The sequence below is a fragment of the Coregonus clupeaformis genome, chromosome 17 (genome assembly GCF_020615455.1).
Source record: "Coregonus clupeaformis isolate EN_2021a chromosome 17, ASM2061545v1, whole genome shotgun sequence".
Classification (NCBI taxonomy): domain Eukaryota; kingdom Metazoa; phylum Chordata; class Actinopteri; order Salmoniformes; family Salmonidae; genus Coregonus; species Coregonus clupeaformis.
This window is the reverse complement of record NC_059208.1, coordinates 50,078,569-50,105,474: the sequence shown is the minus strand read 5'-3', so window position 1 is coordinate 50,105,474 and position 26,906 is coordinate 50,078,569. Positions and strand designations below refer to the sequence as shown.

The 26,906-nt window shown below is 44.4% G+C and overlaps 1 protein-coding gene across 5 annotated transcripts in view; it reads left to right on the top strand.

Annotated features, from left to right (window-relative positions):
• Positions 1–26,906, top strand: part of LOC121566150 (protein PALS2-like) — a 68,977-nt gene that overhangs the window by 23,011 nt on the left and 19,060 nt on the right. For 3 of the 5 annotated variants that reach the window (XM_045226393.1, XM_045226394.1, XM_045226395.1), the window contains 2 exons: positions 22,491–22,609; positions 23,153–23,305. In XM_045226393.1, coding sequence (XP_045082328.1) covers positions 22,493–22,609; positions 23,153–23,305 — 270 coding nt within the window. In that variant the 5' untranslated portion in view covers positions 22,491–22,492. Of the gene's footprint in view, positions 1–3,303; positions 3,726–22,490; positions 22,610–23,152; positions 23,306–26,906 lie in introns of those variants that run through there. The other 2 variants (XM_045226392.1, XM_045226391.1) reach the window with 2 other exon arrangements.

Here is a 26,906-nt window from a genome sequence, read left to right as displayed (position 1 = left end):
TGCCCTGGCTACTACCACTATCTGACTGTAGCCTTGTGTTGCTCCTGGCTACTACCACTATCTGACTGTAGCCTTGTGTTGCCCCTGGCTACTACTGCTATCTGACTGTAGCCTTGTGTTGCTCCTGGCTACTACCACTATCTGACTGTAGCCTTGTGTTGCCCCTGGCTACTACCGCTATCTGACTGTAGCCTTGTGTTGCTCCTGGCTACTACCACTATCTGACTGTAGCCTTGTGTTGCCCCTGGCTACTACCGCTATCTGACTGTAGCCTTGTGTTGCTCCTGGCTACTACCACTATCTGACTGTAGCCTTGTGTTGCCCCTGGCTACTACTGCTATCTGACTGTAGCCTTGTGTTGCCCCTGGCTACTACTGCTATCTGACTGTAGCCTTGTGTTGCTCCTGGCTACTACCACTATCTGACTGTAGCCTTGTGTTGCCCCCTGGCTACTACCGCTATCTGACTGTAGCCTTGTGTTGCTCCTGGCTACTACCACTATCTGACTGTAGCCTTGTGTTGCCCCTGGCTACTACCGCTATCTGACTGTAGCCTTGTGTTGCTCCTGGCTACTACCACTATCTGACTGTAGCCTTGTGTTTCCCCTGGCTACTACCGCTATCTGACTGTAGCCTTGTGTTGCCCCTGGCTACTACCACTATCTGACTGTAGCCTTGTGTTGCCCCTGGCTACTACCACTATCTGACTGTAGCCTTGTGTTGCCCCTGGCTACTACCACTATCTGACTGTAGCCTTGTGTTGCCCCTGGCTACTACCACTATCTGACTGTAGCCTTGTGTTGCCCCTGGCTACTACCGCTATCTGACTGTAGCCTTGTGTTGCCCCTGGCTACTACCACTATCTGACTGTAGCCTTGTGTTGCCCCTGGCTACTACCACTATCTGACTGTAGCCTTGTGTTGCCGCTGGCTACTACCGCTATCTGACTGTAGCCTTGTGTTGCCCCTGGCTACTACCGTTTTCTGACTGTAGCCTTGTGTTGCCCCTGGCTACTACCACTATCTGACTGTAGCCTTGTTGCCCCTGGCTACTACCACTATCTGACTGTAGCCTTGTGTTGCCTCTGGCTACTACCACTATCTGACTGTAGCCTTGTGTTGCTCCTGGCTACTACCACTATCTGACTGTAGCCTTGTGTTGCCCCTGGCTACTACCACTATCTGACTGTAGCCTTGTGTTGCCTCTGGCTACTACCACTATCTGACTGTTGCCTTGTGTTGCTCCTGGCTACTACCACTATCTGACTGTAGCCTTGTGTTGCTCCTGGCTACTACCACTATCTGACTGTAGCCTTGTGTTGCCCCTGGCTACTACCACTATCTGACTGTTGCCTTGTGTTGCTCCTGGCTTCTACCACTATCTGACTGTAGCCTTGTGTTGCCCCTGGCTACTACCACTATCTGACTGTAGCCTTGTGTTGCCCCTGGCTACTACCACTATCTGACTGTAGCCTTGTGTTGCCCCTGGCTACTACCACTATCTGACTGTTGCCTCTGGCTACTACCACTATCTGACTGTAGCCTTGTCTCTACCGTTCCACCCTGACAACCCAGTCACAACCATGATCACAGGTAGAGGAAGACGTCCCCTGTATCTACAGCCATGAAACCCCTGTATAACGCTATTATAATGCTGATTTAACATTGGTGTAATGCTATTGTTACCTCATCACTGTTCCATATTGCTAACCTGTGTTAAACCAAATCCTGGAGCCTTCAGTTTAATGCCCCCCTTTTTCCAATCAACTGCTTTTCATGGCACTATTATTCATCCCATACAGTCAATCTGTGCTTTGATTAGTTTATTAAGGTTTTTTGGGGGGTGGAAAGGGTACAGTTACGTCATACACCATGAACATTTTTTAAAAGTGGAATTAAATTGTGTGCATGTATCAGATATAATGCCTTCTAGAGATCTACCGCAGTGATAGAGAATCACACTTTGAGAACTTTGAGAGAGAGCGAGGGAGAGAGATATATAGAGAGAATTCTGAGCAGATTCCGTAATCCAGTCAGATTAAAGTCCTGCTCAGATTTACTGTGGATGGCGGTGGGGTTTACTGGGAAGAGGGAGGGGGTGGGGCTTACTGGGAAGAGAGAGGAGGGGTGGGTCTGACTGGGAATAGGGAGGGGAGGGGAGGGAAGAGGGAGGGAGCTAGCTAGTGTACATACACCAGCACTAGTATCAGGCTGTATTAGCTAGCTACATTTGCTCTAACTCTGAGTACATTTAGCTAGCTAGCCAGCTATAGCAATTAGAATTAGCGGCTAACACAATTTATTTGAGCCACAACTTGCTAAGAAAAGACAAACTAGCTGTTTAAAGACAGTAAGATACAGAAACTAATAGAGTAATTATAGGAAGCTTGGGGATTTATATTAAGAAGCAAGTGGAAATCCGCATCGTTGTCACCAACATCTTGTTGCATCTGACCACGCAGACAGAGTGAACGGCACGGCAAGTGCTCGTGACAACTGCTCTCCTTGAGTGTGGGAAGTGGCATGGAGAGGGAGAGAAATGACTTAAGTAGCAAATGGAGTAAACTATAAGAGCGAACATTACAGGCGCCGGAGTGTCGTATCATATTTAACAAACCAAACTTTGAAATACCGTTATAGAAGGTAAAGTAAAAACCCAAACCGGTCCATGCATCAATACCGGTGTATAATAAAATACGGTATACTGCCCAGCCCTATAAGAACGGCGTGTGTGTGACTGTGAAGGGTGGCTCTGTTCGAGGTGGGCACTGGTTGAAGGGAGGGGGATATGGGCCGGTGGATTTGTGAGGGTAGCAGGGTGGGGTATGGTGGTGGTGGGGGGAGGGTGGGCGGACTCAAACGAACCCTCAACAGCAGGAGAGGATTGTGGGATTAGGTGTGAGGTGGGGCTAGGAGTGTGTGTGAGGTGGGGCTAGGAGTGTGTGTGTGTGAGGTGGGGCTAGGAGTGTGTGTGTGTGTGGTAGGGCTAGGAGTGTGTGTGTGTGTGTGGTGGGACTAGGAGTGTGTGTGTGGTGGGGCTAGGAGTGTGTGTGGTGGGGGCGAGGTATTAAAGGGAGTGTTGAGGGAGGGGCTTGAGAGCGACAATCTGTGTCCACATCTGTGTGAGCCAGTGAGCTGTCTCCATCTTATTCTCTCTCTCTGTCTCCTTTTGACTTGGTTTCTTTCTCCTCTTTATTTCTTCCTACTTCTATTCATTTTTTCTCCTATCTCCTATTTCTCTCTCATCTCCTATTTCTCTCTCATCTCCTATCTCTCTTTCATCTCCTATCTCTCTTTCATCTCCTATCTCTCTTTCATCTCATATCTCTCTTTCATATCCTATATCTTTCATCTCCTATCTCTCATCTCCTCTCTCTGTTAAATTGCTTTTAGTTTAATCCCCATTCTATTGTTTCTCTTTGTCTTTCTATCTCTCTTTCTCTGTCTTCTATCTCCACTGTATCATTCTGTCTCTTCCTTCTCTCTGAGTTTAGAGACTGTTGCTCATTGTGCAGCAGCTAGCTTTAGACCAGCTGTCACTTAGTGGTGGTGGTGGTTCACTTTCGGTTAGGTAAGCATTGCTGTGGTCGAGGAGTGGCCATGGTCCTGGCTATGGAGAACACCTGTCCCAACGGGTTGGAGGTAGAGGTGGAGTCCCCTCCGGATGCAGGCGGGACAGGGGAGGGGGCGGCTGCTGAGCCCACAGAGGGGGCCGACACATCCGGAGGTGAGACTCTCAGTTTCCAGATAGTCATACTATGGAAAATATTTATTGCCAGATATTAGTGCAACAGAGAGAGCTATGGTTGCCAGCTAGATATGCCTTAGCTGTGAGGGGTTTTGGGGTGAAATTATGGTTGCCAGCTATTCATTACCTTCCAGGGGAAAGATACTTTTTGACCGATATTTCAGAACTATTTGTGGGTTACGTAGTGTCCACTGTCCAGTCATTAGCGAAGAGAGACTTGCCTGTTCCAAAGTGCAGAGGCTGTTTTGGACAGGTATTTCATAACAGTTTGTATCTAGTTAGTATCACTATCCACAGGTCAGAGATTGTCAGGTATTTGTTGTGTACGTAGGTGAGGCAACGGGTTGCCAGATTGTGAGTGTTTGTTTTGCCTTTATTTTTCTTCTTTTTTGTTTTCCTGGACAGAGGAAGCATTTCGGAAAAGAGAAGTGAGTCACTGTACCAAATGGTTTACGGGAGAGGGAAGGGGGGGTGGGGGGGAGAGGAAGAGAGCGAGATAAATACTTTGCTGCTTCAGAATATGAATGAATTACAAAGTAAAATAGGAGGGGAGAAAAAACTTCCCCTACCCTCTATGCTAGAGAAAGACTAACTATGCTACCTTTCTAATACTGTGTAGTGTAAGTACATTGCAGATGCATTTGCAAGTGGAACAGTATTGGAGCGGTACCGTAGTAATTGTATGTATTCTTATGCAAGTCATATTCAGGGCTTATGAAGTCTTTATGCCATCCCCCAACCCACGTCAGAGTACCATAGTGGAATGCATCCTTTGATCTGATGCACATGCACATGCACATGCACACACACACACACACACACACACACACACACACACACACACTGAGGTTCAGTGAACTCTGTGAACAAACACTCCTCTGGGGTACAAAGACATATTGGCCTGACCCAGAGGGCGAAGGTCAACCCAGAGATTAAGTTGACAGAAATCTGCCACGGTTATCTCTTTCATAGTCAGTACTACTTATGTACACTGAGTAGATCCAAAGCACACAAACCTCTGTCTAAATGTCTAAGTCACGCTGCCCTGGAGACACAACCCAACACACACACACACACCCCGACACACACACACACACACACACACACACACACACACAGACACACACACACACACACACACACACACACAGACAGAAAGACACACACACACACCAACACACACAGACACACACAGACACACACACACAGACAGAAAGACAAACACACCCCAACACACACACACACACACACACACACACACACACACACACACACACACACACACACAGACAGAAAGAGACACACACACACCAACACACACAGACACACACACACACACACACACACAGACAGAAAGACACACACACCCCAACATACACATACACAGTCCCCAACACACACACACACCAGACAGTTGTGTGTGCCTTTAGGGTGAACTTGCAAGTGTGTGTGAAGTCACACTTTTATGTGGGGAATGTGGGTAGCTACAGTGAGGGGAAAAAAGTATTTGATCCCCTGCTGATTTTGTACGTTTGCCCACTGACAAAGACATGATCAGTCTATAATTTTAATGGTAGGTTTATTTGAACAGTGAGAGACAGAATAACAACAACAAAATCCAGAAAAACGCATGTCAAAAATGTTATAAATTGATTTGCATTTTAATGAGGGAAATAAGTATTTGACCCCTCTGCAAAACATGACTTACTACTTGGTGGCAAAACCCTTGTTGGCAATCACAGAGGTTAGACATTTCTTGTAGTTGGCCACCAGGTTTGCACACATCTCAGGAGGGATTTTGTTCCACTCCTCTTTGCAGATCTTCTCCAAGTCATTAAGGTTTCAAGGCTGACGTTTGGCAACTCGAACCTTCAGCTCCCTCCACAGATTTTCTATGGGATTAAGGTCTGGAGACTGGCTAGGCCACTCCAGGACCTTAATGTGCTTCTTCTTGAGCCACTCCTTTGTTGCCTTGGCCGTGTGTTTTGGGTCATTGTCATGCTGGAATACCCCATCCACGACCCATTTTCAATGCCCTGGCTGAGGGAAGGATGTTCTCACCCAAGATTTGACGGTACATGGCCCCGTCCATCGTCCCTTTGATGCAGTGAAGTTGTCCTGTCCCCTTAGCAGAAAAACACCCCCAAAGCATAATGTTTCCACCTCCATGTTTGACGGTGGGGATGGTGTTCTTGGGGTCATAGGCAGCATTCCTCCTCCTCCAAACACGGCGAGTTGAGTTGATGCCAAAGAGCTCGATTTTGGCCTCATCTGACCACAACACTTTCACCCAGTTCTCCTCTGAATCATTCAGATGTTCATTGGCAAACTTCAGACGGCCCTGTATATGTGCTTTCTTGAGCAAGGGGACCTTGCGGGCGCTGCAGGATTTCAGTCCTTCAAGGCGTAGTGTGTTACCAATTGTTTTCTTGGTGACTATGGTCCCAGCTGCATTGAGATCATTGACAAGATCCTCCCGTGTAGTTCTGGGCTGATTCCTCACCGTTCTCATGATCATTGCAACTCCACGAGGTGAGATCTTGCATGGAGCCCCAGGCCGAGGGAGATTGACAGTTATTTTGTGTTTCTTCCATTTGCGAATAATCGCACCAACTGTTGTCACCTTCTCACCAAGCTGCTTGGCGATGGTCTTGTAGCCCATTCCAGCCTTGTGTAGGTCTACAATCTTGTCCCTGACATCCTTGGAGAGCTCTTTGGTCTTGGCCATGGTGGAGAGTTTTGAATCTGATTGATTGATCGCTTCTGTGGACAGGTGTCTTTTATACAGGAAACAAGCTGAGATTAGGAGCACTCCCTTTAAGCGTGTGCTCCTAATCTGAGCTCGTTACCTGAATAAAAGACACCTGGGAGCCAGAAATCTTTCTGATTGAGAGGGGGTCAAATACTTATTTCCCTCATTAAAATGCAAATCAATTTATAACATTTTTGACATGAGTTTTTCTGGATTTCTTTTTTGTTGTTATTCTGTCTCTCACTGTTCAAATAAACCTACCATTAAAATTATAGACTGATCATTTCTTTGTCAGTGGGCAAACGTACAAAATCAGCAGGGGAAAAAATACTGCATGCTGTTCGTCTGTCTGTCTGGCGACTGCGTGTGTGCGTGCTTACGTGCGTGCGTGTGTGTGTGGTCTTTGTAATGGAGTCATGGACAGTATAATTTGTGTGTGTTTGTGTCTATAGGAGAGTTTGAAAGGGGGATTATGTCTCTGTGTGTGTGAGTGAGTGGGTGAACTGTAATCAAGGGGATGATTTAATGGTTGTGTGGGTGTAATTGATGGTCTGGTTTGGAACTGTGTTTTGTTGGTAGACTATGAGTTAGACTATGAGTTAGAATGTGAGTATGAGTTAGAGTTAGACTATGAGTTAGACTATGAGTTAGACTATGAGTTAGACTATGAGTTAGACTATGAGTTAAACTATGAGTTAGACTATGAGTTAGACTATGAGTTAGAGTATGAGTTAGACTATGAGTTAGAGTATGAGTTAGAGTTAGTGTGAGTTAGACTGTGAGTTAGACTGTGAGTTAGACTGTGAGTTAGACTATGAGTTAGACTATGAGTTAGACTATGAGTTAGACTATGAGTTAGACTGTGAGTTAGACTGTGAGTTAGACTGTGAGTTAGACTGTGAGTTAGACTATGAGTTAGACTATGAGTTAGACTATGACTTAGACTATGACTTAGACTATGACTTAGACTATGACTTAGAGTTAGACTATGAGTTAGAGTATGAGTTAGACTATGAGTTAGAGTATGAGTTAGAGTTAGACTGTGAGTTAGACTGTGAGTTAGACTGTGAGTTAGACTATGAGTTAGAGTATGACTTAGAGTATGACTTAGAGTATGAGTTAGACTATGAGTTAGACCAGGGGTGTCAAACTCATTTTAGCTCAGGGGCCACATGGAGGAAAATCTATTCCCAAGTGGGCCGGACCGGAAAAATCATGGTATATATAACTTAAAAACAACAACTTCAGATTGTTTTCTTTGTTTTAATACGATCAACATACAACATAAAGCTGGAGCCTGAGGACAGTGTGTCCAAAATAGTACAAGCACAACATCACTATTAATCATAAAACACGTCAAGTTTATTTGAAAATTCTAAAGAAAAAGAACACACAAACACACAATGCCTCAGTGATTAACAGAACTGTTTCACAGATCACAGAACTATATCGGGGTGTCATTTCTCAGGCAGAAATGTAGATAAAAATAATGAAATCCTGTTCCCCAAACAAGTGCAAGAACCACAGAGTCAAGAATAGGTTAAATATACAAATACAATACAAGCAATTAAAAACAATAGCACATCAACATAAAAACATATAAACATAAAGCTGGAGCCTGAGGACAGTGTCCAAAAGCACAACATCACTATTAATCATAAAACACCTCAAGTTATTTGAAAGTTCTGAGGACAAAGAACACACAAACACACAATGCCTCAGTGATTCACAGAAGTATATCACAGAACTATATCAGGGTGTCATTTCTAAAACATATAAACATAAATCTGAAAGCGTTGCTCAAACTCCCGTAACAGTCCCGTTATTTTATCTTTGAACCGCTTCATGTCTGCCACATGTTGGGTCGCGCACACATTTTTCAGACAGTGGAAGTGAGCTGCATCACCACCGGCAAGTTGCGTCTCCCACAATGACAGCTTCAACTTGAAAGAACGTATGCTGTCATAATACTGCGTGACAACTTTGTTGCGCCCTTGCAGCTGTTTGTTCAAGTTATTCAGGTGCTCTGTAACATCCACCATAAATGCAAGGTCCTGCATCCATTCTGCGGAATGAAATTCTACCACTGGTTTGCCCTTTTCTTCCATGAACTGTTCAATTTCTTCTCGTAAATCAAAGAAACGCCTCAGCACAGCACCTCGGCTTAACCATCTTACCTCAGTGTGGTATGGCAGGCCATAGATGTGGTCTTTCTCTCTGAGAAGGCTGTCAAACTGACGGTGATTCAGGCTTCTGGATCGGATGAAATTAACAGTTTGGATGACCACCTTCATGACGTTATCCATCTTTAATGACTTGCAACACAAAGCCTCCTGGTGCAAAATACAGTGAAAAGTCAAAAAATCACGTCCTCCATTTGCAGATTGCACTTTCTCTCTGAACTTTGTCACAACGCCTGCTTTTTCCCCGATCATTGAGGGCGCACCATCTGTAGCCAGGCTGACAGCGGGGACCAGTCCACTCCGACCCTGTCCAGCGCGCCCGACGAGTGCGGTAAAAATATCAGCTGCTGTCGTTGTATCTGTCATCGGCACCAACTCCACGAACTCCTCGGTGACGGTCAATGTGTCATCAACTCCGCGGATGAAAATGGCCAGTTGTGCAACATCTGTAATGTCCGTGCTTTCATCAATTGCAAACCGAAACGCAATAAATGACTTTACTTTTTGCTTCAACTGGCTGTCCAAATCCACTAAAAGATCGGAAATCCTGTCTGCAACTGTGTTTCTTGTCAGGCTGATATTTGCAAAAGCCTGCCGCTTTTCAGGGCACACAATCTCCGCTGCCTTCATCATGCATGTTTTTACGAATTCACCCTCACTAAATGGTTTTGAAGCCACTGCGATTTCATTAGCAATGAGGTAGCTAGCTTTCACTGCAGCGTCACTGATGTCTCGGCTGTGAGTAAACACAGACTGCTGTTTCTTCAGACCCGCCAACAGTTCATTCACCTTCTCTCATCTCCGCTGTCCTTGAAAGTTGTCATATTTGTCGGCATGAAGACTCACATAGTGGCGGCGAAGGTTATATTCTTTCAGCACTGCAACATGCTCTGAACACACCAAACATACAGCTTTCCCATTCAATTCCGTGAATAAATAGGATGACCATTTTTCTTGGAACACTCTGCACTCTGCGTCCACTTTTCTCTTTTTTGACAGAGACATATTGGGGCAATGAGGGTGCCAAAGCACATAATGTTAAAAGTAGAAGCCGTAATAAATATCGCGGGCAAAACAAAGTAGCTCATTGGCTGCACGTGCTTGACCTACTTGCTCTGCCCCGGTATAAACAGTTTGCTTGCTTAACACAATTGCTATTGCGCCATCCAGTGGACGCAATTGGAACAGCAGTTTATTTTATAGAAAAATTGCAGCGCCTTTTTATACTTTACAAAAAAATAAAATAAAATAAAAAATGTTTTTTTTTTTTTTCAAAATCATCTCGCGGGCCGGATTAAACCCGTTTGCGGGCCTGATCCGGCCCGTGGGCCGGACGTTTGACACCCCTGAGTTAGACTATGAGTTAGACTATGAGTTAGACTATGAGTTAGAGTTAGACTATGAGTTAAACTATGATTTGGAGTTAGAGTATGAGTTAGAGTTAGACTGTGAGTTAAACTATGAGTTAGAGTTAGACTATGAGTTAAACTATGAGTTGGAGTTAGAGTATGAGTTAAACTATGAGCTAGACTATGTGTTAGACTATGAGTTAAAGTATGAGTTAGACTGTGAGTTAAACTATGAGTTAGAGTGTGAGTTAAACTATGAGCTAGACTATGTGTTAGACTATGAGTTAAAGTAAGAGTTAGACTGTGAGTTAAACTGTGAGTTAGAGTTAGACTATGAGTTAGACTATGAGTTAGAGTTAGATTATGAGTTTGACTATGAGTTAGAGGTAGACTGTGAGTTAGACTGTGAGTTAGACTGTGAGTTAGACTGTGAGTTAGACTATGAATTAGTGTTAGACTATGAGTTAGACTATGAGTTAGACTATGAGATAGACTATGAGTTAGAGTATGAGTTAGACTATGAGTTAGAGTATGAGTTAGACTATGAGTTAGAGTATGAGTTAGACTATGAGTTAGAGTATGAGTTAGAGTTAGTGTGAGTTAGACTGTGAGTTAGACTGTGAGTTAGACTGTGAGTTAGACTATGAGTTAGACTATGAGTTAGACTATGAGTTAGACTATGAGTTAGACTATGAGTTAGACTATGAGTTAGACTATGAGTTAGACTATGAGTTAGACTATGAGTTAGAGTATGAGTTAGACTATGAGTTAGAGTATGAGTTAGAGTTAGTGTGAGTTAGACTGTGAGTTAGACTGTGAGTTAGACTGTGAGTTAGACTGTGAGTTAGACTATGAGTTAGACTATGAGTTAGACTATGAGTTAGACTGTGAGTTAGACTGTGAGTTAGACTGTGAGTTAGACTGTGAGTTAGACTATGAGTTAGACTATGAGTTAGACTATGACTTAGACTATGACTTAGACTATGACTTAGACTATGACTTAGACTATGACTTAGAGTTAGACTATGAGTTAGAGTATGAGTTAGACTATGAGTTAGAGTATGAGTTAGAGTTAGACTGTGAGTTAGACTGTGAGTTAGACTATGAGTTAGACTATGAGTTAGACTATGAGTTAGAGTATGACTTAGAGTATGACTTAGAGTATGAGTTAGACTATGAGTTAGACCAGGGGTGTCAAACTCATTTTAGCTCAGGGGCCACATGGAGGAAAATCTATTCCCAAGTGGGCCGGACCGGAAAAATCATGGTATATATAACTTAAAAACAACAACTTCAGATTGTTTTCTTTGTTTTAATACGATCAACATACAACATAAAGCTGGAGCCTGAGGACAGTGTGTCCAAAATAGTACAAGCACAACATCACTATTAATCATAAAACACGTCAAGTTTATTTGAAAATTCTAAAGAAAAAGAACACACAAACACACAATGCCTCAGTGATTAACAGAACTGTTTCACAGATCACAGAACTATATCGGGGTGTCATTTCTCAGGCAGAAATGTAGATAAAAATAATGAAATCCTGTTCCCCAAACAAGTGCAAGAACCACAGAGTCAAGAATAGGTTAAATATACAAATACAATAAAAGCAATTAAAAACAATAGCACATCAACATAAAAACATATAAACATAAAGCTGGAGCCTGAGGACAGTGTCCAAAAGCACAACATCACTATTAATCATAAAACACCTCAAGTTATTTGAAAGTTCTGAGGACAAAGAACACACAAACACACAATGCCTCAGTGATTCACAGAAGTATATCACAGAACTATATCAGGGTGTCATTTCTAAAACATATAAACATAAATCTGAAAGCGTTGCTCAAACTCCCGTAACAGTCCCGTTATTTTATCTTTGAACCGCTTCATGTCTGCCACATGTTGGGTCGCGCACACATTTTTCAGACAGGGGAAGTGAGCTGCATCACCACCGGCAAGTTGCGTCTCCCACAATGACAGCTTCAACTTGAAAGAACGTATGCTGTCATAATACTGCGTGACAACTTTGTTGCGCCCTTGCAGCTGTTTGTTCAAGTTATTCAGGTGCTCTGTAACATCCACCATAAATGCAAGGTCCTGCATCCATTCTGCGGAATGAAATTCTACCACTGGTTTGCCCTTTTCTTCCATGAACTGTTCAATTTCTTCTCGTAAATCAAAGAAACGCCTCAGCACAGCACCTCGGCTTAACCATCTTACCTCAGTGTGGTATGGCAGGCCATAGATGTGGTCTTTCTCTCTGAGAAGGCTGTCAAACTGACGGTGATTCAGGCTTCTGGATCGGATGAAATTAACAGTTTGGATGACCACCTTCATGACGTTATCCATCTTTAATGACTTGCAACACAAAGCCTCCTGGTGCAAAAATACAGTGAAAAGTCAAAAAATCACGTCCTCCATTTGCAGATTGCACTTTCTCTCTGAACTTTGTCACAACGCCTGCTTTTTTCCCGATCATTGAGGGCGCACCATCTGTAGCCAGGCTGACAGCGCGGGACCAGTCCACTCCGACCCTGTCCAGCGCGCCGACGAGTGCGGTAAAAATATCAGCTGCTGTCGTTGTATCTGTCATCGGCACCAACTCCACGAACTCCTCGGTGACGGTCAATGTGTCATCAACTCCGCCGGATGAAAATGGCCAGTTGTGCAACATCTGTAATGTCCGTGCTTTCATCAATTGCAACCGAAAACGCAATAAATGACTTTACTTTTTGCTTCAACTGGCTGTCCAAATCCACTAAAAGATCGGAAATCCTGTCTGCAACTGTGTTTCTTGTCAGGCTGATATTTGCAAAAGCCTGCCGCTTTTCAGGGCACACAATCTCCGCTGCCTTCATCATGCATGTTTTTTACGAATTCACCCTCACTAAATGGTTTTGAAGCCACTGCGATTTCATTAGCAATGAGGTAGCTAGCTTTCACTGCAGCGTCACTGATGTCTCGGCTGTGAGTAAACACAGACTGCTGTTTCTTCAGACCCGCCAACAGTTCATTCACCTTCTCTCATCTCCGCTGTCCTTGAAAGTTGTCATATTTGTCGGCATGAAGACTCACATAGTGGCGACGAAGGTTATATTCTTTCAGCACTGCAACATGCTCTGAACACACCAAACATACAGCTTTCCCATTCAATTCCGTGAATAAATAGGATGACCATTTTTCTTGGAACACTCTGCACTCTGCGTCCACTTTTTCTCTTTTTTGACAGAGACATATTGGGGCAATGAGGTGCCAAAGCACATAATGTTAAAAGTAGAAGCCGTAATAAATATCGCGGGCAAAACAAAGTAGCTCATTGGCTGCACGTGCTTGACCTACTTGCTCTGCCCCGGTATAAACAGTTTGCTTGCTTAACACAATTGCTATTGCGCCATCCAGTGGACGCAATTGGAACAGCAGTTTATTTTATTGAAAAATTGCAGCGCCTTTTTATACTTTACAAAAAAATAAAATAAAATAAAAAATGTTTTTTTCTTTTTTTTTTTTTAATCATCTCGCGGGCCGGATTAAACCCGTTTGCGGGCCTGATCCGGCCCGTGGGCCGGACGTTTGACACCCCTGAGTTAGACTATGAGTTAGACTATGAGTTAGACTATGAGTTAGACTATGAGTTAGAGTTAGACTATGAGTTAAACTATGAGTTGGAGTTAGAGTATGAGTTAGAGTTAGACTGTGAGTTAAACTATGAGTTAGAGTTAGACTATGAGTTAAACTATGAGTTGGAGTTAGAGTATCAGTTAAACTATGAGCTAGACTATGTGTTAGACTATGAGTTAAAGTATGAGTTAGACTGTGAGTTAAACTATGAGTTAGAGTGTGAGTTAAACTATGAGCTAGACTATGTGTTAGACTATGAGTTAAAGTAAGAGTTAGACTGTGAGTTAAACTATGAGTTAGAGTGTGAGTTAAACTATGAGCTAGACTATGTGTTAGACTATGAGTTAAAGTAAGAGTTAGACTGTGAGTTAAACTGTGAGTTAGAGTTAGACTATGAGTTAGACTATGAGTTAGAGTTAGATTATGAGTTTGAATATGAGTTAGAGGTAGACTGTGAGTTAGACTGTGAGTTAGACTGTGAGTTAGACTGTGAGTTAGACTGTGAGTTAGAGTATGAGTTAGACTATGAATTAGTGTTAGACTATGAGTTAGACTATGAGTTAGACTATGAGATAGACTATGAGTTAGACTATGAGATAGACTATGTGTTAGACTATGAGTTAAAGTAAGAGTTAGACTGTGAGTTAAACTATGAGTTAGAGTGTGAGTTAAACTATGAGCTAGACTATGTGTTAGACTATGAGTTAAAGTAAGAGTTAGACTGTGAGTTAAACTGTGAGTTAGAGTTAGACTATGAGTTAGACTATGAGTTAGAGTTAGATTATGAGTTTGAATATGAGTTAGAGGTAGACTGTGAGTTAGACTGTGAGTTAGACTGTGAGTTAGACTGTGAGTTAGAGTATGAGTTAGACTATGAATTAGTGTTAGACTATGAGTTAGACTATGAGTTAGACTATGAGATAGACTATGAGTTAGACTATGAGATAGACTATGAGATAGACTATGAGTTAGACTATGAGTTAGACTATGAGTTAGACTATGAGTTAGACTATGAGTTAGACTATGAGATAGACTATGAGATAGACTATGAGTTAGACTATGAGTTAGACTATGAGATAGACTATGAGTTAAAGTATGAGTTAAACTATGAGTTAGAGTTAGAGTATGAGTTAGGCTATGAGTTAGACTATGAGTATGCCTATGAGTATGACTATGAGTTAGACTATGAGTATGAGTTAGAGTTAGAGTATGAGTGTGTTTTTATACACTTCTGTTTAGTGTATACTCTGTATGGGTCTATGTACTGTAAATGTGTGGATATAATTTGAAGTTTTTTTCATGGGCATTTTGTTATCATAAAACTATGGTGAAAAGTCTACTCCAAATATGTTTACAGTTGTCCCCTTATTAAAATTCCATGACTCACACAAGGCCTTTAACATAAATACATAAAGCATGTTTTTAAGCGTTTGGGTGTGGTTTCTATAGTCTTGTCACTTTCTTAGTCAGCTATTTCTGACGTGGCACCTCCGCCTGATCACATAGGCTTATGACCCTTTCTCACCACAGTGTGTGTGAATGAGTACAAACTCTTTTTCATATGCATGATCTAACGAAAAGTTATGCATGTGTATGTACAGGCAACTGCCAAAAGAAAGGCAACACCAACATAAAGTGTCTTAATAGGGCGTTGGGCCACCACGAGCCAGAACAGCTTCAATGCACCTTGGCATAGATTCTACAAGTGTCTGGAACTCTATTGGAGGGATGTGACACCAGTCTTCCATGAGAAATTCCATAATTCAGTGTTTTGTTGATGGTGGTGGAAAACGCTACCTTAGGCGCCGCTCCAGAATCTCCCATAAGTGTTCAATTGGGTTGAGATCTGGTGACTGAGACACAGACACACACATACACACACACACACACCCTTTAAACCCCCCTATGCTCATTTGAGACCTCTCTTTCAAAGTCACTGAGATCTCTTCTAGTCATGGTAGCCAAAATAATGGGCAACTGGGCATTTTTATACATGACCCTAAGCATGATGGGATGTTAATTGCTTAATTAACTCAGGAACCACAACGGTGTGGAAGCACCTGCTTTCAATATACTTTGTAGTCCTCATTTACTCAAGTGTTTCCTTTATTTTGGCAGTTCCCTGTGTGGGTGGGCGCACGCACGCACACAAGTGCTAAAAATACCTCTACAGATCATGGTTTAAATTAGAGTTGACTGCTTGAGTTGACATTTTTAGACTTCGGGTCTAAGTGAAATAGACATTTCCATCATCCACATGAATGCCTATGATATTTAGAAAGAGATCCCTTTCTATAAAGCCAACATATGAATATATTATTATACTTCTATTATTGTATTATACTATAGCCAAGACCGTAGAGCAAGAGTAGCAAGGGAAACGAGAGAGAGACGGGTAGAAGGAGAGAGAGACGGGTAGAAGGAGAGAGAGACGGGTAGAAGGAGAGAGAGACTGGTAGAAGGAGAGAGAGACTGGTAGAAGGAGAGAGAGAGACTGGTAGAAGGAGAGAGAGAGACGGGTAGAAGGAGAGAGAGACGGGTAGAAGGAGAGCGAGAGACTGGTAGAAGGAGAGAGAGAGACTGGTAGAAGGAGAGAGAGAGACTGGTAGAAGGAGAGAGAGAGACTGGTAGAAGGAGAGAGAGAGACGGGTAGAAGGAGAGAGAGAGACGGGTAGAAGGAGAGAGAGACGGGTAGAAGGAGAGAGAGAGACGGGTAGAAGGAGAGAGAGACGGGTAGAAGGAGAGAGAGAGACGGGTAGAAGGAGAGAGAGAGACGGGTAGAAGGAGAGAGAGAGACGGGTAGAAGGAGAGAGAGAGAGACGGGTAGAAGGAGAGAGAGAGACGGGTAGAAGGAGAGAGATACCGGTAGAAGGAGAGAGATACCGGTAGAAGGAGAGAGATACCGGTAGAAGGAGAGAGAGAGAGAGACAGGTAGGTGAGAGAGACAGGTAGAAGGAGAGAGAGAGACGGGTAGAAGGAGAGAGAGAGACGGGTAGAAGGAGAGAGCGAGACGGGTAGAAGGAGAGAGCGAGACGGGTAGAAGGAGAGAGCGAGACGGGTAGAAGGAGAGGGAGAGACGGGTAGAAGGAGAGAGAGAGACGGGTAGAAGGAGAGAGAGAGACGCGTAGAAGGAGAGCGAGACGGGTAGAAGGAGAGCGAGACGGGTAGAAGGAGAGCGAGACGGGTAGAAGGAGAGCGAGACTGGTAGAAGGAGAGAGAGAGACGGGTAGAAGGAGAGCGAGACGGGTAGAAGGAGAGAGAGACGGGTAGAAGGAGAGAGAGACGGGTAGAAGGAGAGAGATACCGGTAGAAGGAGAGAGATACCGGTAGAAGGAGAGAGATACCGGTAGAAGGAGAGAGATACCGGTAGAGAAGGAGAGAGATACCGGTAGAAGGAGAGAGAGAGACGGGTAGAAGGAGAGAGAGAGACGGGTAGAAGGAGAGAGAGAGACGGGTAGAAGGAGAGAGAGAGACGCGTAGAAGGAGAGCGAGACGGGTAGAAGGAGAGCGAGACGGGTAGAAGGAGAGAGAGACGGGTAGAAGGAGAGAGATACCGGTAGAAGGAGAGAGATACCGGTAGAAGGAGAGAGATACCGGTAGAAGGAGAGCGAGAGACAGGTAGAAGGAAGGAGAGCGAGAGTGGAGGAGAAAATGTGAGGGCTTCATTTTCTTCACGGCTTTACATATGAATACACACACACACACACACACACACACACACACACACCTCCACAGGGCTGTAAGTGTATTACAGGGGCTTACAGGGGCTTTGAGACCCTAGGGTCAAGGTCCTAGCTCCCTGATATTTGCCTAGTCCACAACTCTCTCCTTGTCAGAACACAGAACAAGAGAGGACACACAGGGTCAGAGGAGTCTTCAGCTCAGGATGGGACTGAGATGTAGATAATTGGAAGAAGATATAAATGTATCAAACCATTCTGTCTAGTGGACTTATGGATTTAAGTATTTCTTCATTGAAGAACGTGTGGGATAAAAACCTGTTAGATATTGATTGTCTCATTTACAAGGGCCGATGGACGAGCTTCAGCTCGAAACCAAACTACAGAGAAACTGATTTGTGTCCTTGTTTTATTTTAATTTGTCTGACTGAATTGCACGGTTTTGATTGCTGTGATCTATCAACTGCAGTGAATGGGACTGGTCTATAGAACTACACTGAAATAAAGTGAATGAACTACAGTCATGGCCGCAAAAAATCTGAACTCATCATGAGGGGCCGCAGTGTCTCGCGGGTCTGCATACCCACATCCATACCCACACATGGAGTCAGAGCCGGTCCTAGCCTTTTGGGGGCCCTAAGCGTAATTTTGTCACCTTGTGAGCAAAACATCTTAGTGGCCCGCCTCTTGACAGTGGTTTTAGAGTTAATTTCCTGCAGTTCTACACATTTTGCCATGGGGCGTAGAGAACATTTTGCAGTTTAAAGCAAGTTTGGTGCAATTCTACACGTTAGCTAATTTCATGCAATTCTATTCATTTTGCCATGGGGCAGAGAGAAATGTTTGCAGTTTTTAATATGATATCTGGGTGAGAGTGACAGTTGGGGGGCTCTCCGGTCGGGAATTCCACCATGATTACTACAAGTTTAGACAGCTGGCCGCTAAACTAACTTAACAATCTAAAATAAATGAGCTGACATGGGCTAATTGAGTGATTGTCAGTGACTGACATAATAACAAGAGTAAAACTGCTGATGCACAACCACATTTAGAAATTGCACCTTGTGTACTATTCTAACCCAGCAGTAAGTTGAGACCCCGACAGAGTGTACTATTCTAACCCAGCAGTAAGTTGAGACCCCGACAGAGTGTACTATTCTAACCCAACAGTAAGTTGAGACCCCGACAGAGTGTACTATTCTAACCCAGCAGTAAGTTGAGACCCCGACAGAGTGTACTATTCTAACCCAGCAGTGAGTTGAGACCCCGACAGAGTGTACTATTCTAACCCAGCAGTAAGTTGAGACCCCGACAGAGTGTACTATTCTAACCCAACAGTAAGTTGAGACCCCGACAGAGTGTACTATTCTAACCCAACAGTAAGTTGAGACCCCGACAGAGTGTACTATTCTAACCCAGCAGTAAGTTGAGACCCCGACAGAGTGTACTATTCTAACCCAGCAGTGAGTTGAGACCCCGACAGAGTGTACTATTCTAACCCAGCAGTAAGTTGAGACCCCGACAGAGTGTACTATTCTAACCCAGCAGTAAGTTGAGACCCCGACAGAGTGTACTATTCTAACCCAGCAGTAAGTTGAGACCCCGACAGAGTGTACTATTCTAACCCAGCAGTAAGTTGAGACCCCGACAGAGTGTACTATTCTAACCCAGCAGTAAGTTGAGACCCCGACAGAGTGTACTATTCTAACCCAGCAGTAAGTTGAGACCCCGACAGAGTGTACTATTCTAACCCAGCAGTAAGTTGAGACCCCGACAGAGTGTACTATTCTAACCCAGCAGTAAGTTGAGACCCCGACAGAGTGTACTATTCTAACCCAGCAGTAAGTTGAGACCCCGACAGAGTGTACTATTCTAACCCAGCAGTAAGTTGAGACCCCGACAGAGTGTACTATTCTAACCCAACAGTAAGTTGAGACCCCGACAGAGTGTACTATTCTAACCCAGCAGTAAGTTGAGACCCCGACAGAGTGTACTATTCTAACCCAGCAGTGAGTTGAGACCCCGACAGAGTGTACTATTCTAACCCAGCAGTAAGTTGAGACCCCGACAGAGTGTACTATTCTAACCCAGCAGTGAGTTGAGACCCCGACAGAGTGTACTATTCTAACCCAGCAGTAAGTTGAGACCCCGACAGAGTGTACTATTCTAACCCAACAGTAAGTTGAGACCCCGACAGAGTGTACTATTCTAACCCAGCAGTGAGTTGAGACCCCGACAGAGTGTACTATTCTAACCCAGCAGTAAGTTGAGACCCCGACAGAGTGTACTATTCTAACCCAGCAGTAAGTTGAGACCCCGACAGAGTGTACTATTCTAACCCAGCAGTAAGTTGAGACCCCGACAGAGTGTACTATTCTAACCCAGCAGTAAGTTGAGACCCCGACAGAGTGTACTATTCTAACCCAGCAGTAAGTTGAGACCCCGACAGAGTGTACTATTCTAACCCAGCAGTAAGTTGAGACCCCGACAGAGTGTACTATTCTAACCCAGCAGTAAGTTGAGACCCCGACAGAGTGTACTATTCTAACCCAGCAGTAAGTTGAGACCCCGACAGAGTGTACTATTCTAACCCAACAGTAAGTTGAGACCCCGACAGAGTGTACTATTCTAACCCAGCAGTAAGTTGAGACCCCGACAGAGTGTACTATTCTAACCCAGCAGTAAGTTGAGACCCCGACAGAGTGTACTATTCTAACCCAGCAGTAAGTTGAGACCCCGACAGAGTGTACTATTCTAACCCAGCAGTAAGTTGAGACCCCGACAGAGTGTACTATTCTAACCCAGCAGTAAGTTGAGACCCCGACAGAGTGTACTATTCTAACCCAGCAGTAAGTTGAGACCCCGACAGAGTGTACTATTCTAACCCAGCAGTAAGTTGAGACCCGACAGAGTGTACTATTCTAACCCAACAGTAAGTTGAGACCCCGACAGAGTGTACTATTCTAACCCAGCAGTAAGTTGAGACCCCGACAGAGTGTACTATTCTAACCCAACAGTAAGTTGAGACCCCGACAGAGTGTACTATTCTAACCCAGCAGTAAGTTGAGACCCCGACAGAGTGTACTATTCTAACCCAGCAGTAAGTTGAGACCCCGACAGAGTGTACTATTCTAACCCAACAGTAAGTTGAGACCCCGACAGAGTGTACTATTCTAACCCAGCAGTAAGTTGAGACCCCGACAGAGTGTACTATTCTAACCCAGCAGTAAGTTGAGACCCCGACAGAGTGTACTATTCTAACCCAGCAGTGAGTTGAGACCCCGACAGAGTGTACTATTCTAACCCAGCAGTAAGTTGAGACCCCGACAGAGTGTACTATTCTAACCCAACAGTAAGTTGAGACCCCGACAGAGTGTACTATTCTAACCCAGCAGTAAGTTGAGACCCCGACAGAGTGTACTATTCTAACCCAGCAGTGAGTTGAGACCCCGACAGAGTGTACTATTCTAACCCAACAGTAAGTTGAGACCCCGACAGAGTGTACTATTCTAACCCAGCAGTGAGTTGAGACCCCGACAGAGTGTACTATTCTAACCCAGCAGTAAGTTGAGACCCCGACAGAGTGTACTATTCTAACCCAGCAGTGAGTTGAGACCCGACAGAGTGTACTATTCTAACCCAGCAGTAAGTTGAGACCCCCGACAGAGTGTACTATTCTAACCCAGCAGTGAGTTGAGACCCGACAGAGTGTACTATTCTAACCCAGCAGTAAGTTGAGACCCCGACAGAGTGTACTATTCTAACCCAGCAGTGAGTTGAGACCCCGACAGAGTGTACTATTCTAACCCAGCAGTGAGTTGAGACCCCGACAGAGTGTACTATTCTAACCCAGCAGTGAGTTGAGACCCCGACAGAGTGTACTATTCTAACCCAGCAGTGAGTTGAGACCCCGACAGAGTGTACTATTCTAACCCAGCAGTGAGTTGAGACCCCGACAGAGTGTACTATTCTAACCCAGCAGTGAGTTGAGACCCCGACAGAGTGTACTATTCTAACCCAGCAGTGAGTTGAGACCCCGACAGAGTGTACTATTCTAACCCAACAGTAAGTTGAGACCCCGACAGAGTGTACTATTCTAACCCAGCAGTGAGTTGAGACCCCGACAGAGTGTACTATTCTAACCCAGCAGTGAGTTGAGACCCCGACAGAGTGTACTATTCTAACCCAGCAGTAAGTTGAGACCCCGACAGAGTGTACTATTCTAACCCAGCAGTGAGTTGAGACCCCGACAGAGTGTACTATTCTAACCCAGCAGTGAGTTGAGACCCCGACAGAGTGTACTATTCTAACCCAGCAGTGAGTTGAGACCCCGACAGAGTGTACTATTCTAACCCAGCAGTGAGTTGAGACCCCGACAGAGTGTACTATTCTAACCCAGCAGTGAGTTGAGACCCCCGACAGAGTGTACTATTCTAACCCAGCAGTGAGTTGAGACCCCGACAGAGTGTACTATTCTAACCCAGCAGTGAGTTGAGACCCCGACAGAGTGTACTATTCTAACCCAGCAGTAAGTTGAGACCCCGACAGAGTGTACTATTCTAACCCAGCAGTAAGTTGAGACCCCGACAGAGTGTACTATTCTAACCCAGCAGTGAGTTGAGACCCCGACAGAGTGTACTATTCTAACCCAGCAGTGAGTTGAGACCCCGACAGAGTGTACTATTCTAACCCAGCAGTGAGTTGAGACCCCGACAGAGTGTACTATTCTAACCCAGCAGTGAGTTGAGACCCCGACAGAGTGTACTATTCTAACCCAGCAGTGAGTTGAGACCCCCGACAGAGTGTAACTATTCTAACCCAGCAGTGAGTTGAGACCCGACAGAGTGTACTATTCTAACCCAGCAGTGAGTTGAGACCCCGACAGAGTGTACTATTCTAACCCAACAGTAAGTTGAGACCCCGACAGAGTGTACTATTCTAACCCAGCAGTGAGTTGAGACCCCGACAGAGTTCCTAAACATTTGTAATTTTTGGGAAATTGATCCGCGGGCCTACAAAAGGGGGGCGGGGCTGGCAGTTGTCCATCGCTGATCTACAGTATGCGTGACTTTCTCACTCCCTCCTTTATCTCTGTATTCCATATCTACAGTAACTAACACCTCTCTCTTTCCCTCCCCTCTCCTCTCCCCCCACAGCGATGCAGCAGGTGTTGGATAACCTGGGGGAGTTGCCCACCTCCACGGGGGCCAAAGACATCGACCTCATCTTCCTCAGGGGCATCATGGAGAGTCCCATTGTACGGTCACACGTCAAGGTAGCACACACACATAGACTGACTCACACACAGAGACTGACTCACACACTGACCACAGGCTGGCAGGCAGCAGCATGCTCCTCGCTAAGGTACTAATCTATCAGTGTGCTAATACGTAACACAACACCCTCCCGATGGTTATCCTGATGGTCCCAATGATACACACACACACGCGCACACACACAGAAGCGCATTCTAACCCATATAAGTGCACTGATTTGACATATTCCATAATGGTCATTCTGGGCAAGTGGGAGAGTTTTTGTCACTCCACTGACAGACAGAGAGAAAGAGAGGGGGGAGAAAGATCAAGAGAGATGAGTTTGACTTCCTCATCACAATACAACCACAGAACCCTCACTCAACAACTCAACTTACTGACACCAGCACCACACAAGGCAATATTACACAAGTCCACACAATGGCAAGGGAACCCAACCACACACAACAATGGTTACAACCCCTCTATCTACCATTGTACAACTTTCTCCCATGTCTGTACAGTATGTGACCCCTATAACCTTTCACCTCTGACCCCTGCAGGCCTACGAGCGATTGGAGGACTTGAGGCTGGAGGCGGTGCAGGACAACAACATGGAGTTGGTCACAGACATCTTAGGTGACATCACCGCCCTCAGCATCCGTGATGACAGCGCAGTGGAACTCTCCCGAATCCTCCAGGAGCCCCACTTCCAGGTGCGTAACCCAGTCACTAAGGTTAAAGGTTATAGTTGATGCTAATGGCCTGCATTCTGAACTGACCTTATAGCCTTTATTTCTTGGTTCTTCTTGTGAATCAAAAAGCATTGGCTATGAGCAATATGGATATACACTGAGTGTACAAAACATTAAAAACACCTTCCTAATATTGAGTTGCACCTCCCCTCTATTCGTCTGGTGCATGGACTCCACAAGGAGTTGAAAACATTTCACAGGGATGCTGGCCTTTGTTGACTCCAATGCTTCCCACAGTTGTGTCAAGTTGGCTGGATGTCCTTTGGGTGCTGGACCATTCTTGATACACACGGGAAACTGTTGAGCGTGAAAAACACAGCATTGTTGCAGTTCTTGACACAAACCGGTGCGTCTGACACCTACTACCATACCCCGTTCAAAGACACAAATATTTTGTCTTGACCATTCACTCTCTGAATGGCACACATACACAATCCATGTCTCAATTGTGTCAAGGCTTAAAAATCCTTCTTTAACCTGTCTCCTCCCCTTCATCTACACTGATTGTGACATCAACAAGTGATATCAATAAGGGATCATAGCTTTGACCTGGATTTACCTGGTCAGTCTATGTCTCAGTGTATATCTATCAGGTAGAATTTTCGACTACCCTTGGTAGGGCTGACTCCAATTAGTCGACTTGTCGATTGTTTGGTCAATAGGCTGTTGGTTGACCAAGGTTTTTTTTTGTCGAGCAGTAGCAAATATACAGTGGGGAGAACAAGTATTTGATACACTGCCGATTTTGCAGGTTTTCCTACTTACAAAGCATGTAGAGGTCTGTAATTTTTATCATAGGTACACTTCAACTGTGAGAGACGGAATCTAAAACAAAAATCCAGAAAATCACATTGTATGATTTTTAAGTAATTCATTTGCATTTTATTGCATGACATAAGTATTTGATACATCAGAAAAGCAGAACTTAATATTTGGTACAGAAACATTTGTTTGCAATTACAGAGATCATTCGTTTCCTGTAGGTCTTGACCAGGTTTGCACACACTGCAGCAGGGATTTTGGCCCACTCCTCCATACAGACCTTCTCCAGATCCTTCAGGTTTCGGGGCTGTCGCTGGGCAATACGGACTTTCAGCTCCCTCCAAAGATGTTCTATTGGGTTCAGGTCTGGAGACTGGCTAGGCCACTCCAGGACCTTGAGATACTTCTTACGGAGCCACTCCTTAGTTGCCCTGGCTGTGTGTTTCGGGTCGTTGTCATGCTGGAAGACCCAGCCACGACCCATCTTCAATGCTCTTACTGAGGGAAGGAGGTTGTTGGCCAAGATCTCGCGATACATGTCCCCATCCATCCTCCCCTAAATACGGTGCAGTCGTCCTGTCCCCTTTGCAGAAAAGCATCCCCAAATAATTATGTTTCCACCTCCATGCTTCACGGTTGGGATGGTGTTCTTGGGGTTGTACTCATCCTTCTTCTTCCTCCAAACATGGCGAGTGGAGTTTAGACCAAAAAGCTCTATTTTTGTCTCATCAGACCACATGACCTTCTCCCATTCCTCCTCTGGATCATCCAGATGGTCATTGGCAAACTTCAGCCAGGCCTGGACATGCGCTGGCTTGAGCAGGGGGACCTTGCGTGCGCTGCAGGATTTTAATCCATGACGGCGTAGTGTGTTACTAATGGTTTTCTTTGAGACTGTGGTCTCTTCAGGTCATTGACCAGGTCCTGCTGTGTAGTTCTGGGCTGATCCCTCACCTTCCTCATGATCATTGATGCCCCACGAGGTGAGATCTTGCATGGAGCCCCAGACCGAGGGTGATTGACCGTCATCTTGAACTTCTTCCATTTTCTAATAATTGCGCCAACAGTTGTTGCCTTCTCACCAAGCTGCTTGCCTATTGTCCTGTAGCCCATCCTAGCCTTGTGCAGGTCTACAATTTTATCCCTGATGTCCTTACACAGCTCTCTGGTCTTGGCCATTGTGGAGAGGTTGGAGTCTGTTTGATTGAGTGTGTGGACAGGTGTCTTTTATACAGGTAACGAGTTCAAACAGGTGCAGTTAATACAGATAATGAGTGGAGAACAGGAGGGCTTCTTAAAGAAAAACGAACAGGTCTGTGAGAGCCAGAATTCTTACTGGTTGGTAGGTGATCAAATACTTATGTCATGCAATAAAATGCAAATGAATTCCGTCTCTCACAGTTGAAGTGTACCTATGATAAAAATTACAGACCTCTACATGCTTTGTAAGTAGGAAAACCTGCAAAATCGGCAGTGTATCAAATACTTGTTCTCCCCATTGTACATATATTTTTATGGCACACAAGACACCTGTCTGATTCACGCCCATCTCAGTGAACTAATCCATTGCGGAGGCCACGGGGATGGCACAGTCCAAGAAGAAGGGCAGTGTGGCTAAAATGCACAATGCACATCTCTCCAGAATGCGCTCTCTCCCACCAATTTGTGCACATTCATTGTTTCATAACTTCATTGTGTGAATTGTTTGCATTTGATTGTTAGTGTCTGTCAATTCCACATTACATATATCACCAATAGTACATTTTACCTTTAATTCCTATAATTTCTAATCTACAATATTTGTTTGGTTACGGTAATTTCTGTTAATTCATTCAATATATTATTATTCCAGTATTTTACTGTTCTCATTGTCGGAGTGGACACGTTGTTTGCAGAGCGCACAGCCTATCCTTGTGAGAAACAAGTTTTGGTTTATTTCATTCCATTTACGAGTTTTGTCATTTCAATTTAGTCATTGTCTTTTGTTTGGAGCGCTCCTGTCAATGTTGAGTTAGGACGCGCAACTAATTACGCATAAAAGTAGTTCTATAGGCTACCTGGCCTGCGCGCAAATGTAGGCATATACAGTGGGGGAAAAAAGTATTTAGTCAGCCACCAATTGTGCAAGTTCTCCCACTTAAAAAGATGAGAGAGGCCTGTAATTTTCATCATAGGTACACGTCAACTATGACAGACAAAATTAGATTTTTTTCCCCAGAAAATCACATTGTAGGATTTTTTATGAATTTATTTGCAAATTATGGTGGAAAATAAGTATTTGGTCAATAACAAAAGTTTCTCAATACTTTGTTATATACCCTTTGTTGGCAATGACACAGGTCAAACGTTTTCTGTAAGGTTTTCACACACTGTTGCTGGTATTTTGGCCCATTCCTCCATGCAGATCTCCTCTAGAGCATTGATGGCAACACAGACTTTCAACTCCCTCCAAATATGTTCTATGGGGTTGAGATCTGGAGACTGGCTAGGCCACTCCAGGACCTTGAAATGCTTCTTACAAAGCCACTCCTTCGTTGCCCGGGCGGTGTGTTTGGGATCATTGTCATGCTGAAAGACCCAGCCACGTTTAATCTTCAATGCCCTTGCTGATGGAAGGAGGTTTTCACTCAAAATCTCACAATACATGGCCCCATTCATTCTTTCCTTTACACGGATCAGTCGTCCTGGTCCCTTTGCAGAAAAACAGCCCCAAAGCATGATGTTTCCACCCCCATGCTTCACAGTAGGTATGGTGTTCTTCGGATGCAACTCAGCATTCTTTGTCCTCCAAACACGACGA